The 16272-nt window shown below is 38.6% G+C and overlaps 2 protein-coding genes across 2 annotated transcripts; both read right to left on the reverse strand.

Moving 5' to 3' along the window:
* Positions 1-846: 846 nt before the first annotated feature.
* On the reverse strand, positions 847-8210 carry cdc37 (cell division cycle 37 homolog (S. cerevisiae)). Its single transcript, XM_069689439.1, is given in 8 exon segments — positions 847-954; positions 1062-1133; positions 3706-3888; positions 3980-4102; positions 4194-4309; positions 5459-5552; positions 5635-5928; positions 7917-8210. Coding segments are annotated over 8 exon segments (1107 nt in total). The 5' UTR covers positions 8034-8210.
* A 1232-nt stretch (positions 8211-9442) lies between these two features.
* Positions 9443-15570, reverse strand: LOC138615795 (carcinoembryonic antigen-related cell adhesion molecule 20-like). Its single transcript, XM_069689623.1, has 5 exons — positions 15390-15570; positions 14371-14619; positions 13933-14262; positions 11999-12256; positions 9443-11840 (listed from the first exon to the last, which is right to left on the reverse strand). The coding sequence occupies exons 1-5, from the start codon at positions 15460-15462 to the stop codon at positions 11674-11676; spliced, it is 1077 nt and encodes a 358-aa protein (XP_069545724.1). The 5' UTR covers positions 15463-15570; the 3' UTR covers positions 9443-11673.
* Positions 15571-16272: the final 702 nt, after the last annotated feature.

A 16272-nucleotide genomic window follows, 5' to 3' on the forward strand; every position in this document is an offset into this window, starting at 1 on the left:
TAAAAAAAAAGTCATTTACAACTGAATACTTGGTGGTCACCTGTTTCTTTAATCCACGTGCTCTCAAATATTTGTATATATATATATATATATAAATATAAAGTATACATTTTGACATTTTCGTACATAGGTTTAATATTGTGTGGATTGATTCAGTAGGGGAAGGAACATTGTGTTACATGTATGATGCCTTATCTCACTGAAGGACATGTTAAACCTGACTGATGAGCTTCCAAATACCCCAAAAAGTCAGACTTTTTAAAAACAAATTACACAGAACACAGAGCAGAGCAGCACAATTTGGGCCCCGTTCGGTCCACACCTTCATTGTTTTGTCCCACCATGGCATTTCAAAGTTTGTGCCAATTCTCCTTATACTTACTGTACGTACTGTAGAATCCTACGAACTTACTAATGACAAAGAGTAACTTTTATGCAACTAAAAACTACATAATACGAGTTTTACAACAATGTACAGAAGAGTGCTGTTAGCTGCTCTAATAAATTACATTGGCCTACGTTTTATCTACAAATTATGCTGGTATTCTCTCTCTACTGATGATGCTCATGTGCTGTTAGTCTGTCCTACATGTCTGACTTTGAGCTGCTAGTCGAGATGAGAGATCGACACACTGACAAGAGAACAAAGTATTTTATTATTATGACATTTTATGAATGTTAATTTTCTGTAAAATATATTACATTTATATGAAATGTAAATTCATATACAGCAAAAACATTTATCTTTGGCCCTCCATCCAGATACATTTTTGTCCTTTGTAGGAAATAAATTGGGCCTCTAACATGTTTGAAGTGATAATGTAGGTAGGACAAATCTATACATATCTATACAACTGAATAATCTTCCTCTTCATCCTCTTCATCAGCGGCCTCTCCATAATCGGGGACCCATAATCCAGAGGCAATGCACCTGTGCAGGTGGTATTTTCCTTCCTGTAGAGAGAAACACAGCGACAGCGGTTCAGGACGGAATGAATGAACAGACAGATTTTGGTGCCAATTGGTCAGAAATGAATATTTCAGAGGGAGAACACACTCACCTCAGGATGCAGCTTGTCCATAGCTTCCTGCAGCTTCTGGATGTTCTTCTCATCAAAGCTCCTCTGTATTTTCTACGAGACACAAGCTGTCAAAGCTCTGACACGGTGCAACTTCGCTGTGGTCTGCTGGGGGAGCAGCATTGGAGCCGGCGACACCAACGGACTTAACAAACTGGTTAAGAAGGCCGGCTCCATCATCGGCTGCAAACTGGACAGCCTGGAAAATGTGGTGGAGAGGAGGACGCTGAACAAACTATTATCCATAATGGATAATCCTGTCCACCCTCTCCACCACCTGCTGCAGGGACAGAGGAGGACGTTCTCTAAAAGACTCCTCCAGCTCCGCTGTCACAAGGACAGATACAGGAGATCATTCCTGCCCACTGCAATAAGACTGTACAATAACTCACCTCTGGCAAAATCCATCACACAACAATAACACTGTTGTCTGTGTTTCTTGGTTGTTTGTATATAATATATATAGATATATACTGTACTGTATATACTGTGCATTTATATTTTATATTTTTTTTTACTGCTATTTTATTGCTTTTTATTATTCTATATTATCTTATTGCTTCCTGTATGCTGCTGTAGCGAAAAAAAAAAAAAATTCCCCTTGGGGATTAATAAAGTAACGACCTACCTACCTACAAACCTACTGAACTGACAAGAGCTTGTTGATGTTGGCCCTGAATCTGAGAGTCAATGGGGAAAAACTGTTTGGTCATGTTTAAAATGTCATCATATAATCCCTCTAACTGATATTTCTCCAATTAAATTAAGTTCATTTTTTTTGTCTATTGTACAAATGACTTCCACTGAAAAATTAACTGAAACTTTTAGACTTATTACGAAACTTAGCGTGATGCTATTTACTTTACACAGAGAGCTCATGCCTGACTGGTGGAGTCCGTTCTGCTGACTTGCATTGACTTCCCTCATTATCCAAATAGCGATACAGTTCACGTCAATAGACTTCGCAAACACTAACACAGTGATTCGGGGGGGGGGGGGGAAATGCATAGATTCCACAGCTGTCAAAGTTAGTTTTTAAACAGGTCATTAAGTGCAGAGGAAAGTTTTAAACACATTTCAGCCTTGAAGAGAAAGATTTCCTCAGATATCTGCAGGTCAGAGACGAATGAAGTAAAAAAAAACTTGAGGGCGGTTGGAACAACATGTCTGAGCTAAAACAACAAACTCAAGGTCCTCCAGAGGAGACCTAAAACAATACTTTGTGACTTTAAAGTGGAAATTTATCCGAAGAGGTTATCAGGGACAGGATGAATGTTGAAAGCTGCGTGATTTAAAAACAAAGGCTGAACACTTTCATATGTCGGGCCTCTCTATACTGAACCAGCAGGATGAAACCCTCCTTAAAATATTCTTGGTTCCCAGTAAGAAAACCAACACATGAAATGTTTACGGCCAAACCGTCCAACAAACAACACTTCAATTATCCATAAAATGAACTGAATAAATAAAACTGACTTTTACCTTACGGAAACAGTATGATCTATATTGTATGTCCCTTTAGGTTTAAAGCTATTGCATAATATTAACATAAAACACATTCGACACGGCGTGAACTCTAAAAAACAAAAAAACAAAGAAAGAAACACCTATTTAAAGAAGAGTTAAGCAAACACAGTAAATAAAGCCTGTATCATGTGTTGTTTCGAATACTGGGAAAATGATGATAAAGGCTTGCAGCCAGGTGGATAATGATAGCGTTTATGGGACGATCTGCAGTTTTGTTTTTCTGGCTTGTAGCTTCAGTCAGTGCAGCAAAACAAAGTGCTGAATTTGAAGTGTTGTGTAAACTGGATGTAATGTTCTCTCACAGCCCCGGGGGACGCAGACCGACGGAACGGCCGCTTTTTTAGCTGCAGTGTGAGGCTACATGAAATCCAGCCAAACTGAATTCATACTAAACACCCACATTGAGAGTGATAAGCTCACACTTTCTAACCATGCAAAGTTAATTACCAGGATAGAACAAGGTAGCGTCTGATGCAGACTTTGTTGGATCAATCAGGATTTGCTACACTGAAATACAGAGCAAGTAAAGAAGTGAGTAAAGTAAAGCAAGTAAAGAAAATGGTCTCCTAACTTCTTCAAGATGAAGCTGAAATACGTTCACTGTGGTTCCGAATATAATCTAAATATAATCTAAAGTAGAGATAGAAGTTATTACACCCTTTTCAAAAATTTTGAATCAGAACAAACGTCATTTAGTTGGTATAATGATGTCTCTTATCAATTCTTCATTATAAGTCGTAATCTTGTAAATTTAACATTAGACATATCAACTTTCACCTATCTCAAGAAAGTTTTCTGAAATTATCAATCACTACAGACCTAATAGAAAAATGGACGTAGTCTCCTGATAGGGTAACAGAAGTGCCTTAAAGTGCAATACCACAAAGGTTACAAGCTAATGTCTGACATTACTTCACATGACTCCATAATCTGTTTCAGCATGTTCCTTGCTGTTTTGAACATTTGAAGCCGCATTATTATAGTGACATTCACTCCAAAAACAGGGCGTTCATCATACCAGTTGATGCCTAAAAAAAAAAAAAAATCACCATTCTGAAATTCTTACAAGTGTGTGTGTGTGTGTGTGTGAATGTTTTACCTTTGGTAGTGATTCATAGACCTCTACAGGGTCTAAACCACCTGGGCCCAGTCTTTCCTGCTTCTCCTCTTCCTCCAGCTCCTTCATCTCGTTCTCTATACGAGTCTGTGCACAGCTGCGAACTCGTTCCTTCAGCAGCTCCAGCTCATGGTCGAATGCATCTTGGTAAGGCTCATCTGCAGCCTGACATGCACACGAAGACACACATAAACAGACATAACTTTCCCCGATGCAAAGTTACTCCACAGCATAGTGTGTTTTAGTAGCTACAGACCTTGATCTTTGAGAAGAACTGTCTGAAGCAGCCTCTGGGGTCGACCTTCAGTGTCCGAGCCAAATCCAAGATGAACTGCGTGACGATGGCCTGATGGGCCACCTGATCCATGAGGGCATGTTTCTACGAGAACATGGAGAATTGACGAGGCTCAGAAGACCTTACAAGGCTTTTTATTCTGAAGATGCACATTCAGTCCTCCCACAGCACTCACCTCATCTATCTCAAAGTCAATGCAGATGACAACAAGGCAGTTAGCCGTCTCTTCGCACACCAGACGTGGGTTGTCTGATAGATACTTCTGACTGTCGTCCCAACGCCGCAACATCCCTGGTGAACAGTTACATCGAGGATAAAGCTGCTTCCAAACTGGAGCGGGTTGTATCTTCTGACACTGACCGTTTTTGCAAGGTCCACAGAGTTTTTAACAATTTATGAAAACAACACAGAAGGAAGTTTAATGTTTCACAGTCATACTGGCAGAAGTAAAAATATTGATGAAAACCAGCAGGAATAGTAACACCTAGAATTCCAATCACTGATTAATCATTTAACAGTATTACTTGGATAAGTAGCAGACAATGGATGGACAATAATATAATTTTTGCTAAAAAAAAAAATCTAAAATCTAGTAATATTTCTGGCTACAGCAGGATCTAAAGAATATTTTAGTCATAACTAAAATAAATTTAAAGCTTCTTGATACCTTTAAAGGGCTTATTTGAAGGAAACCTAAACTCTCCAGTAGACAGATATGCTGAACTGGCTACAATCGTAAGAACGCAGGTGCTGCGTGACAAAACTTGTTCCCTTCTTAATGTTTAAAAGAGTATTGCTCCTTAAACTTTATTATTTGTCTTTATTATTGCCAAATTTGTGCATTTATTCGTTAATTTATTCCCCTTGATATTTTGACATTCATTTCCTTACTCTTTTACAGATTTGTTCTTTACTATGGCACTCCTATCGCTCCATAGTTTTGAGTCCCCTGACTTTGTGGATGTGCAATAATAAATCACTTCAAATAACTTGGCATACATCACACTGTTCACGTCATAGTGCGCTTCCCACTTTGACGTGTTGTCCAAACCCACCTGTATAGACTCAACTATTCCACAACTACAGCTACACAACTACCATCATACATTTAAGTGACTGTAATGAAAAAAGTGTCCAAAGCTAACTTTTGAATTTGGTTATTTCACCCAATGAACACAGACTTGTCTATATAATGAGTTGTGGGGAAAAGTGAATAAGTTATTTTGAAAATAGCCCTTAAAATGTTCCTTCCAATATCTTGGAGCACTTAGTAGATACTAAAATAACGGCACATAATGTCTGTCCACATAACATGAAAACTAAAAGGGTTGAGAATGACAATGAACAGAGCAGGAGGAAGGGTGGGAATGGACAATGTGAGGGAGCATGAAATAACACAAACACAACAACGACACTCAGTTGAGGAAAACTAAAGCATACCAAAGTGTTTGACTTCCTTTGCATACTTCTCCACAAAGCTCTTGTGCTTCTCCACCTTTTCCTCCTTAGTTTCAGGCTTGATGTTGAGAACACTCTGGTAAACAAGATAAAAAAAGCGGAAAATCAGGAAACCGACACGTCACATCAAACTTTGTGATCTGGAGGCCATGTGTCACCTTCCTGAAACCTTCTTTGCTGATGGTATCTCCGTTCCAGGGGAGTTTCTTTTCTTCTCACTGGTATTCATCCATCATTTTCTCAAATAACTTTTTATCTTTCTTCAGTTTTTTCACCTCGGCCTGGACTTTCTTCAGCTCAGCTTCTCTCTCATCTTCCTCTCCCTCCACGCTTCCTTCTTCCAGGTCTTTAAGTCGTGTCTGGGCTTCCTCTAGGAGCTTATTGTATTCTGCAAAGTTATTTCCCAGATCTTCGCCCCTCTGCTGAAACTCAGCCATCCTCTCCAGCCGGGACTGTTGCGGCAGGCCAGAAAGGATCGGAGCAAAGAGACAAAGAGATATATGAGAAGGAAACACGAGGCAGAGATGGTGGTAGTTCAAAACATGGAGTGATGTGGAGAAGAAAGAGGTGAGGACATCAGGGAGGGAGGAGATGCTTCTTGAAACAACAACAAAGCTAAAAACAGTGTGCATGAGACAGAAATAAATATCTAAAAGCTGCATTTTATTTATTTGAAAAAAATCAGTGTCCAATGTGGAAGAAAAATATAACGTAAACATAAATTATAATGGGTTTTGATTGGCTACAGTGATGCACAAAAAGTGTATGAATAGTTTTTTTCCCCCAATAAAATCTTTCAAAACACAGTAGGCTAAATTTGTATATTCACAAAATCAAAAAAACATCTATAACAGTATCAACATTCCCCCCCCCCCCCCCCCCATCATGGCAAGTTACAGGGAAACACATGAGAGAAACTAGACCGGAGAAACCAGGGGAATGCAGGAGACGATGAGTCACTCTAGATCTTTTACTATCAAATCACGTGACAGCAAGGTAGCTTATTACCCAGATCAGGAGGCAACAAACAGAGCTTCACATTTGGAGTTACTGTAGCAACCGTCACACACTTCATTCAGCTTATTTCTATTAACTTTTTCACTCAATGATTTGCCCCCGAAACAAAGTAACATTGGCGAAGGCTTTTATTTCTAGAGCCCGACTGCTACAGATGATTTTTTTTTTTACGTTCACATCGATGCATATTTGAAAGTTAGATGAAAATTGGACGGTCACTTACAGGCCAACATATAATTTTTTTACAACTACTTAACATATCCAAACATTTTTGATGATGACGCTGAACTTAAAATGGTTTGTTGAAGAGCTGTGACCAATTTCACAGATAAACATCTAACTGATATCCGAGGCACCAATTATTAAATGCCTCCAACATTTTGACAAAATAAGCTCAATTTAAATCCCTCGTACTAACTTCTTCCAGAGCTTTCAACTGCAACGCACATGCTTCATCAGTAGATGGGGGTCATGATGAAGGCTGTGAGATGCTGTAGAAAGGTCTGGAAAAGTACAGAGGACACCATTTGTTGTGGCTGAAAGCTCCAGAAAAAGCTCGACTGGGAGTTAAGATTTACTTGTCAACTTTAACGTTTTATCTCAAACATATCTTTGACATTTTGCACTGCATTTTTTTTACTAGTTGGACAACATAATACATCAATACAAATATATCTGCGGTTAACTAAAACTGAACTAAAGCCAGTTTACCAGTCAGTGTTTGACTTTTAAAAAAAAAAAAAAAAGAAGAAGAACAAAAGACAACCAGGTGTTACACGTTCGCTGAGGTCAAAGTTACAAAAACTGAAGACCCGCAGGTGCAAGCAGGGTCACAAACTTTATTTGGTTTAAATCTAGTCACATGTATTAATAATAGCCACAAAAATAGACCATCAACATTTGATCAACCTTTCAATCATTTTCTAGTATTTCCCTTTGCTTCCTTGTGACTTTTGTAATATTTGAGTTGTTTTTAAAAGTTGTTTGTCCCTTCAACCTCCATCTTCCTTCTTGTATTTGTCTTTATAACTTGTGTTTTGCTCCTTGTTGTTTCGGATATCTACGAATTTCATGTATAAGAAGTTTAGAAACCAAAATATTACAGGGGACATTTCACTGCATTACAAGTCCAAGTACATTTAGCTGATGATGGTTTAGTCTTTTTTTTCTTTTTTTTTTTACCTATGTTATCTTTTGAATGCAGTTATTTTACTTCTAGTGGTGTATTTTTACAATGTTGCACTGGTTTCTTGCACAAGTAACAGACCTGAGTTTTTCTGGTCTTAAAATCTCGCCAGATTTCAGTGCAACACCCAAACACTCTGGCGACATCTCTGGTTTTCGGTTCGTACTAAAAGTCACTTCTACTGGTAAAACTAACCAGGTACACGACTCCAAAACTAGCACAAGTTTCACAGCTGACCCGGTGTCTGAGTCTGAATAAACTCGGCGTGTCCACCTGCGGATCGGTGACGTCTTCATCGTCCGACACGTAGACGTGGTCCCAGCCGCTGTAGTCGATGCCCGCTCCGGTGCTCATTTCCTCCGACTTCTCCGCCGTGAGGCTGTTCAGACAAACCGACAGGACATCAGCAAAGTGAGCAAAAATAATAATAGTTTTTTTTTTTTTTTTTTTTTTACAATCTTCTTAGCGAGTCAGGCAGCAGCAAGCCGTTTAGAGTAAACCAATTCCCAACAGCAACACCGCGGCACCGTGAAGTCAGTCTATACACGTCATCAGGGAATGTTTTTGTTTATGTTTTGACTGTAAAACGAAAAACGTCCACCTAAATACGACAAACACAAAGTAACTGTAAATCTATGGAACAAAACGTTAATGATAATAAAATGATCAATGTTTTTTTTTTTTGTTTTTTTACTTTTTCTGCAATTTATTCCTGTTATTACACTGACGCATGAGCATCGTGTAAAAAAATGTATTTACTTGACAAAATCAATTGTTTTAACTTGTCAACGTATATAAAAAAAAAGTGTAGCCTACCGTATTATAAACATAGGCGACCTTTGTAATGCCAATGCAATTTTACTTTCCCAGCATTTGTGTCTTCTTTTGTCGATTGATTTGACTTATGTTATGTTTCCTATCAACTATGAACTTAATGACTTGACTATCCATACAGGCTATTTATCTATATTTAACAAAAGCCTTTTGGCTATCTCTTTAACAAAAACACATTATTTGTATTATCCTGAAAACATTAGAATGGCTGCTGGTTCACTTTTAGTAGATGTTTGATGTTATTATGACGCTACTTCATTTGGACCACTGTGTCACTGTTTATATCCTTTAGTGTAAGTTGTTGTGATCTCATGCAGCTCCAAGGAGAATTAAAACTGAGTGCACAAAGGACATCAAAGGTATGAAAAATCATATGTTTGAACACGCTACACGTTCACGATTACACACATTAATTGTTGTCACTATAAAAACATACTGAGCAAGAGTTCCAGGTCAGATGTCAAGTGTTTCCTCTCGGAAAGTTCTCAGGTTTTATTTCTCTTTTTTTGCTGTGAGTGTGTGTGTGTGGGGGGGGGAGCGGAGGGGGGAGAGGAGTGGGGCTCTTATGATCACGCTGCACACAAGATTGTGATAGCTTCCAAAAAAGAGGAAGCTATTGTTTCCTTTTAGTTGCAAATTCGGGGTTCCTTTTTCTTTTATTTGCCAGCGCCTTTAAAGTATTTTATTAACTTCACAAAAGGATGTATTGCTGTAAAACAACTAATCAGCGACATCTGTCAAGGATTTAGTGAGTATTAGCTTCATAGCTTAAAAACAAAAAGGGCGACAACTGAGGAAAAGATTTACATACATATTTAAGTTATATTTACTGAGGTTTTACTCTAATGAAATCGTGTAACTATTCTTTCTGACCTCAATGGGGTCAACAACCACTATGTAAATTATGTACAAAAAAACATAATAACCAATAAATAAGAGAGGGGATTTATTCAGTGCAATCTTTAAGGACCAAAACTACAAACAGCTTAATTTAAACACTGCACATGATGCAGGCTTTCCACTGGGTCTGACAGGGTTAAGACAGATCTATTGCAAAGCCCACAGTGAATGAAAAGTGGCTGGATGTCAGTGCTGATATTTGGATTTCATCAGGAATGACAGGAATACATCAATAGTTTATCTATTTTCATCATCCACAGTATTTTTCCTGTAAAGGGAGGAAGAGGAGTGAAACATTTCTTGGAATGTATTTTCTCACTCCCCCTGACAATACTATCTCTAAAACGGAGTTTCACAAAAAGTCCTCCGACATTAAAAAGTCACAAGAGCTCTGAAGAAGTTCATCTGGCTTTGAGGAATCTCGTAAACAGGAAACTGGTCATTACTATTTCCTGTTCTATAATTACTTTTGGGGTTTGTAGCGCTGAGGTTTTTCACTTTAGTGAGCATTTCTGACAAACGATTATTTGTAGTGAAGTGAGGTCAGATTCTTACATGGGAGACTCAATGGAAAAGGTTGAGAGGCATATTTTTATATATATGCTTTAAAACTCATTAGTCATAAAAGCTTTTATTTTCTTACTGAATATCCAGCGTGCAGTTCATTATGTATGTAAAGTTTTTGCTTGTAGAGTTCCTCTTTCTCATGTAGCACCACAATATGGACACACAAATACACAACAAATACATGCACATGAGAACTGTTGCTCAGCCACAACTGTAGCTGTGGTTTATAAAAAAAAAAAAAAGTCTCTATAAAGTTCTCAGTGGCTTCACATGCAGCTGTGAAGTTCAGTGTGAAGGCTGTCACCCGTGAATATTAAGCTTCATAAAAACAGTGGATCACTAAATACAGTTAAAGGGTTCTTGTGCACAAACACAACCGAAACGGAACAGCAGGACGCACTAAAACAGCATATTCACCTCCACAGCAGCTACACCATGCCTTTAGGCCTCGTTTGGCCAAAAGAACTCCACAAAATATTGATTTGTTGACATGAATTTAGTTTCCTACTTTTTCAAGCAAATGGCCAAATGGGTGGTTCAAATTTTTTTTTTAAATTGTACTTATTTGTAATTTACTTTAAACTCAAAAATTGCTAATAAAGCCAGAAAGATTGTTACATGGACAGAGACTTTGTTATTTATCGTCAACTGTCACTCTTGAGTCTCACGTTACTTACAGCACTTAAAATGTTGTCAGTCCGCACTCTACATCCACTAATGTATTTGAAACAGCAATGTTTTGTATCTGCATGTTTGTGTGCGTTTGTGTTTTTTTTCCATTTGGACAAACACACACCAACATTTCAGAAAATGTGTCGGTGTTAGGCAGCTTGTTTTCACCTGTAGTCCCTTTAGCAAAATGTTCTAAAACCAACGGAGTAACTGAAATACAAATATATAAATATAACCAATGGCAACAAAATACAAACTTCTCACATTATTGACAAACCTATTGAACCTTCTTTGTGTGACAAATTCAGTAATAAGGCTAGAGATATTTTATATTTTTGTTGTTTGGAAACAATAAGCTGATTCAGCTCCAGAATGAGGTTACCAACCAAAGCAAGGCCTCTCACTACCCAGGCCCCAAAGGAACCAGGTGCCTGAGTGGCATTTACTGTGGTATTTTATTTTTTTCCTTATAAAATGCATCAGAAAGGCACAATTCTGAAATGCGTTCAGGTTACTTCTAAATTATCACCCAATTATGAGGACTTGTCTTTTTATTCTTATGCAAAGCCATTAAAATCCCAAAATGTATGTCACACACTGTGGCACCAGTGTGATGAGCAAGTCCTAAATACACAGTCCTGCTATCACCAGTTGAAAATACTCTCCAACTGAGGCTCCTTCTTACTTCTGTTTGAACCCAGTATCGCTGCAAAGCACCCAACAGTCCACTAGAGCAGCGGTCCCTAACCTTTTTTGCTTTTGTAAAGCACTTTGTAACATTGTATGCCAAAAGCACTTTATGAATAAACTTTATGTAATTGCATTTTTTTGTTTTTGTTTGTTATGTTATGTCATTAGATAGTGGAGCAATGACAAATGAGAGAGAGAGAGAGAAGCAGAATCAAACTGTAGAAGTTGCATCTGATTGTCGGAGCCTTTAACTCAGAGGCTTCTTCATGACCTAAAAACTCTGCAGCTAATGTCAAAGCAGTCCGTTTCATGACTTCCCACTGGGTTGCTCCTAAATGAGCCCCGCATTGTGCCGTGCAGGACGATGTAGCCGGTTCTTCAGGCTGTAGTGTCCCATGTGGTTGTGTCTGTGGTAATGCACTAATCCCATTAAGACTGCAGCGAGAACCACAACAACAGCTATTACGACCACGGCGATGATGTACGGGATGTAGTTGGCTGCAGAGTTGGGTGAGGGGAGAGAAAAAAAGAGCAGACAATATTAATCGTCACACAATCGCAGAAAACGAAAACATTCTCAGTGAACTTCAGTACTGTGGATGTTCTTCAGAAAATCACTTTCCACAAACAATCATATTTCTGAAGACAAAACTCACTTCGGACATCCACGGTAAAGTTCACGGTGACCGTCCTCACGCTGTTGCTGATGTAACAGACATACTGTCCTTTATGTTCAATGTTTACTGAGTTGATGGTGAGAACGCTGACATTGGAGGAGGGAGATACATCTGACGGGAGCGTCCAGCTGTATGAGGGGCTGGGGTTTCCCACGGCCAAGCAGCTCAGGTTTAGAAAGTCTCCTTCGGTGATTTGGATCACTTCTGGATTTGCTGGCATCTTCAGCTGAGGCCCGTCTGTGCAGCGATTGAAGGAGGAAGAAACAGAACTTGGTATTTTAGGAAAATGGAAACTATTTTGAAATTTAAACAGAGCACTGACACACTGTGGAAAGTGGAAAGTACCTAACAACTTTCACTACAGTACTTTCCCAAATAGATTTTGCACTGCACTTTCACTTTCGCTACGACTGTTTCTCCCTGTATTACATTTCTGAGGTCTGATTTTCTCACCAGCATTTTCAATTCTTGAGCCACTGACTGTTTGTGCTCAGTTAAAGGTAACTGAAGCTCCTGCAGAAGACATTTCACTTTCATTGAAAAAAAAACCCTGAGATTTCAGAGAAGAAATGTCTTCTGCAACAGAAAAAGCTGGCAATGGGTTTGTTTTTCCTGCTAGTAAGTTAAGTTAACAGGTCTGTGACAAAATATATCGTGATGAAAACTAACATTCAAATGCTGCTTAAATTCAATGCATCAGTAAATATAATCCAATTTTATAATAATACTGTATTATTAGTGATATACGAGAAAAAAAAAGTACTGCATTGAATATTTGTAAAATTGCTTTTATAGTTGAAAACAGGACTTTTACAGTGTAATATTTCAACACTTAAACCTACAACAACATACTTTTTTCATTTGGGCTTTAATCACAATTATTATCACCCTTTAGACAGATGTGCTGGAATCCTGTTTCAGACCACCTGACAAACAATTTTTTTTTTTTTCCCCTGTCTTTACAAAGACAGGGATGCAGACGTGGTGCAGCTTTTTAGCTGCTAGATGCTCCACTATGTTCACCAGCTAGTTACTAGTTCTGTTCGTCTGCTGTTTGGTGATGAGTAGATGGTGTACAGAGGGTACTTGGAGATTTTGAACTGAAACGATATCCGCCTGCTGCAGTAGAACAGTAAAACTGTGGGAACTGCAGAGTTGGGAAATAATTATCTGTGGTCTGCTGGGGGAGCAGCATTGGAGCCGGTGACACCAACAGACTTAACAAACTGGTTAAGAAGGCCGGCTCCATCATCGGCTACAAACTGGACAGTCTGGAAAAGGTGGTGGAGAGGAGGACGCTGAACAAACTATTATCCATAATGGATAATCCTGTCCACCCTCTCCACCACCTGCTGCAGGGACAGAGGAGCACTTTATCCAATAAACTCCTCCAGCTCCGCTGTCACAAGGACCGATGCAGGAGATCATTCCTGCCGACCGCAATTAGACTGTACAATAACTCACCTCTGGCAAAATCCATCACACAACAATAACACTGTTGACTGTGTTTCTTGGTTGTTTGTATATAATATATATAGATATATATATACTGTACTGTATATACTGTGCATTTTATATTTTATATTTTTACTGCTATTTTATTGCTTTCTATGATTCTATTATTATCTATTGCTTCCTGTATGCTGCTGTAGCGAAAAAAAAATGTCCCCTCGGGGATTAATAAAGTAACTACCTAACCTAACCTAACCTGTGGGTTTGTCAGCATGAGCAACCTCTTTCACAAACATGTAGTCATGTGATCCATATCCAGTGAAAAAAATACTGATTAACTTACTGAATAGACAGATGAAAATACTTCCTTTATCAAAGCACAAGAGCTAACATGAAAACCAAACGGGCACTTTTACGTGTGTTGTAAATGTATGTATGAATTTTGTTGTAATCAGACTCACAGTAGACGGTTGCAGTGAGTTTTTCTGACTTGACCACTGGAGGCGGCTGAGGTCCTTCAGGTCCCAGGAGCAGCCGGGCTTCACACCAGTAATGGGCTCCATCCTCCTCTTTACTGGTGTTGATGCTCAGAGTGAAGACGTCACTCTCTGGTTTGTGGCCTGCCTTATTGGACTGGAAGTGAGCCAGAGCTTTATCTCCTCTGTAGAAGGTCACATTGAGTTTTTCAACAGGAGCTACGTTCTGTACGTCACACTGCAGACTGTACTGGTTCCCCTCAAACATCGGCCCGGTGTGGTTTGCCAAGCTGAAGGACACATTTTCTGGAGGCTCTGGAGAGATGTGGAAAAAGACTATGAAATATGTAGAAAGAGACACACAAAGTAAGCAAGAAGATGTCAGAGTCAAAGTGAGTTCAGTTCAACAGTAAGTTTACTTACGGTAGACAGTTACAGACAGGGTGGTGGAACACTGTTTACCACCAATGTTATAATAGCACATGATATTTGGATTCCATTCAGTCAAGTTGTCCACCTTCCATGACAGCGTGGTGTTGACTACGTCATAATTTCCCTCAGGTGTCTCCAACTTAGGCTTTTGACATGCGGAGCAATTAACAGAGGTTGGGTCACCGTACTTCACCACCAGACTGAATGTATTGAATTTAGGCTTATCTGCACAGTTAGGATCTGCAGAGAAAACACATGAAATGTTGTGGTTTTATACATGAGAAAAAGCATCTGTACACACAATGTCCACATGAAATCAAACATGATATAATACTTGTATTTTGTAAAAGTATAGTTTATGCAATTTATCTATAGTGTTTCTATATAAAATAACATTAGACCTGTTCCTCTATATGTGTTGATATTTGTATACTTCCAAACAACCACAGAATCAATCAATACATTTTTAGATTATATTGTTTCAGGCTACTAATGATTTTAACAGTTCAAACCATGTTATTAACTTTTACAACTGACTGTGATGTACTAGCTGTGAGTAAGTGTTACAACGGTGTTTCCATCATGTTCGGGTAATTTGCTCCAATGTCAAATTTTCTTCATTTACTTAAGTACAGAGAACGTTGCACCAAGGTTTACAATAATAATCAAGAATTTAAGTAAAGACGTGGTTTGTACAATGGGCCAAGAAAATATATTGAACAGCCTATGGGCTATAGTGAACAGGATTATGAAATCTACACTACAAGTGGAGTACAAAGAAATTCATAAACAATAGATATTACATTATTTCAAAATACAATAATGGCCCATTTGTGATAAATGATATACAGTATTGATTAAATATTTTTAATCCTGTAATACCTACTACACACACTACATTACTACGTTATTAAACACTCTTAAAGGTGCATCACTTTTTTCTCGGAGTCCTACAGGAAGAACGAACCGTTCATTGAAATGTCAGACAGCGACACGAGCGGAAAACTCACCACAGCTGGAAACGTGGAAGTCGCGCAGAGAAGTCATCAAAGAAACAGCCAGAAACATGTGATAGAAAAACATCGTGTACGGTTTCGTGGGCAAAAGAGCCGAGTGGTAACTCCAAATTAGTGAGACGTTTCAACCCGGAGAGCGCCTCTAACTGAAAGTGAAGGTGATCAACAACGACGGTCCACTCGCTGGCCAGTTTCCTCCAAGTGAAACAGCTGGGGGGGAGGCGCAGCTGTCCCATGAAGGTACTCTGAATTTCCACACTACCTCATCATTGCTCACGAGGGTATAGAGAAACTACGGGTTTCGGAAGTGACGGGGGCTTTGGGAAATCCCGGTACTCGCTAATTGCACTTTTGACCCGAGTCAACTTCAAATTACTGACAGCAGCTTCATTCCTGGCTGTCTCAGTGAACTTCCTGAAGTCACCCCTGCACACATATATCCTGTACATAAACATATCATCTGTCAGCATAGGAGGATGGAGACTAAGTAGAAGTACACAGTGTACAAATACTATGTAAAGTCAAAGGAATGCCTTGAAAATCGAATTGAAAGTAGCCTACATAACCAATTAAATGAAGAAGAAAAAACAATTACTATACAAAATGGTCTTTAATTTAATTTATGAATTTGATGTTTGCTCTATAAACTCTAAAATATGATTTTATTTTAGTCACAGAAGAAGATATAAGTTAAGGAATTGTTCATATTCAATACAATTTAATAACTATAGGCTTATCACTTCCTTCATCTCATAAGACACAGGACTGAATATACCAGACTTTGAATGATTATAGTCAGTTGTTTTGTGTTCAAAATAAAAATATTTTTAAAAAGTAGCAAGCTGTCAGATAAATGTAGGCCTATAACAAGTATTTT

Source organism: Brachyistius frenatus, unplaced genomic scaffold (assembly GCF_029030835.1).
Source record: "Brachyistius frenatus isolate BFR_SWC_R1_liver_20210118 unplaced genomic scaffold, ASM2903083v1 Contig_7, whole genome shotgun sequence".
NCBI lineage: Eukaryota > Metazoa > Chordata > Actinopteri > Embiotocidae > Brachyistius > Brachyistius frenatus.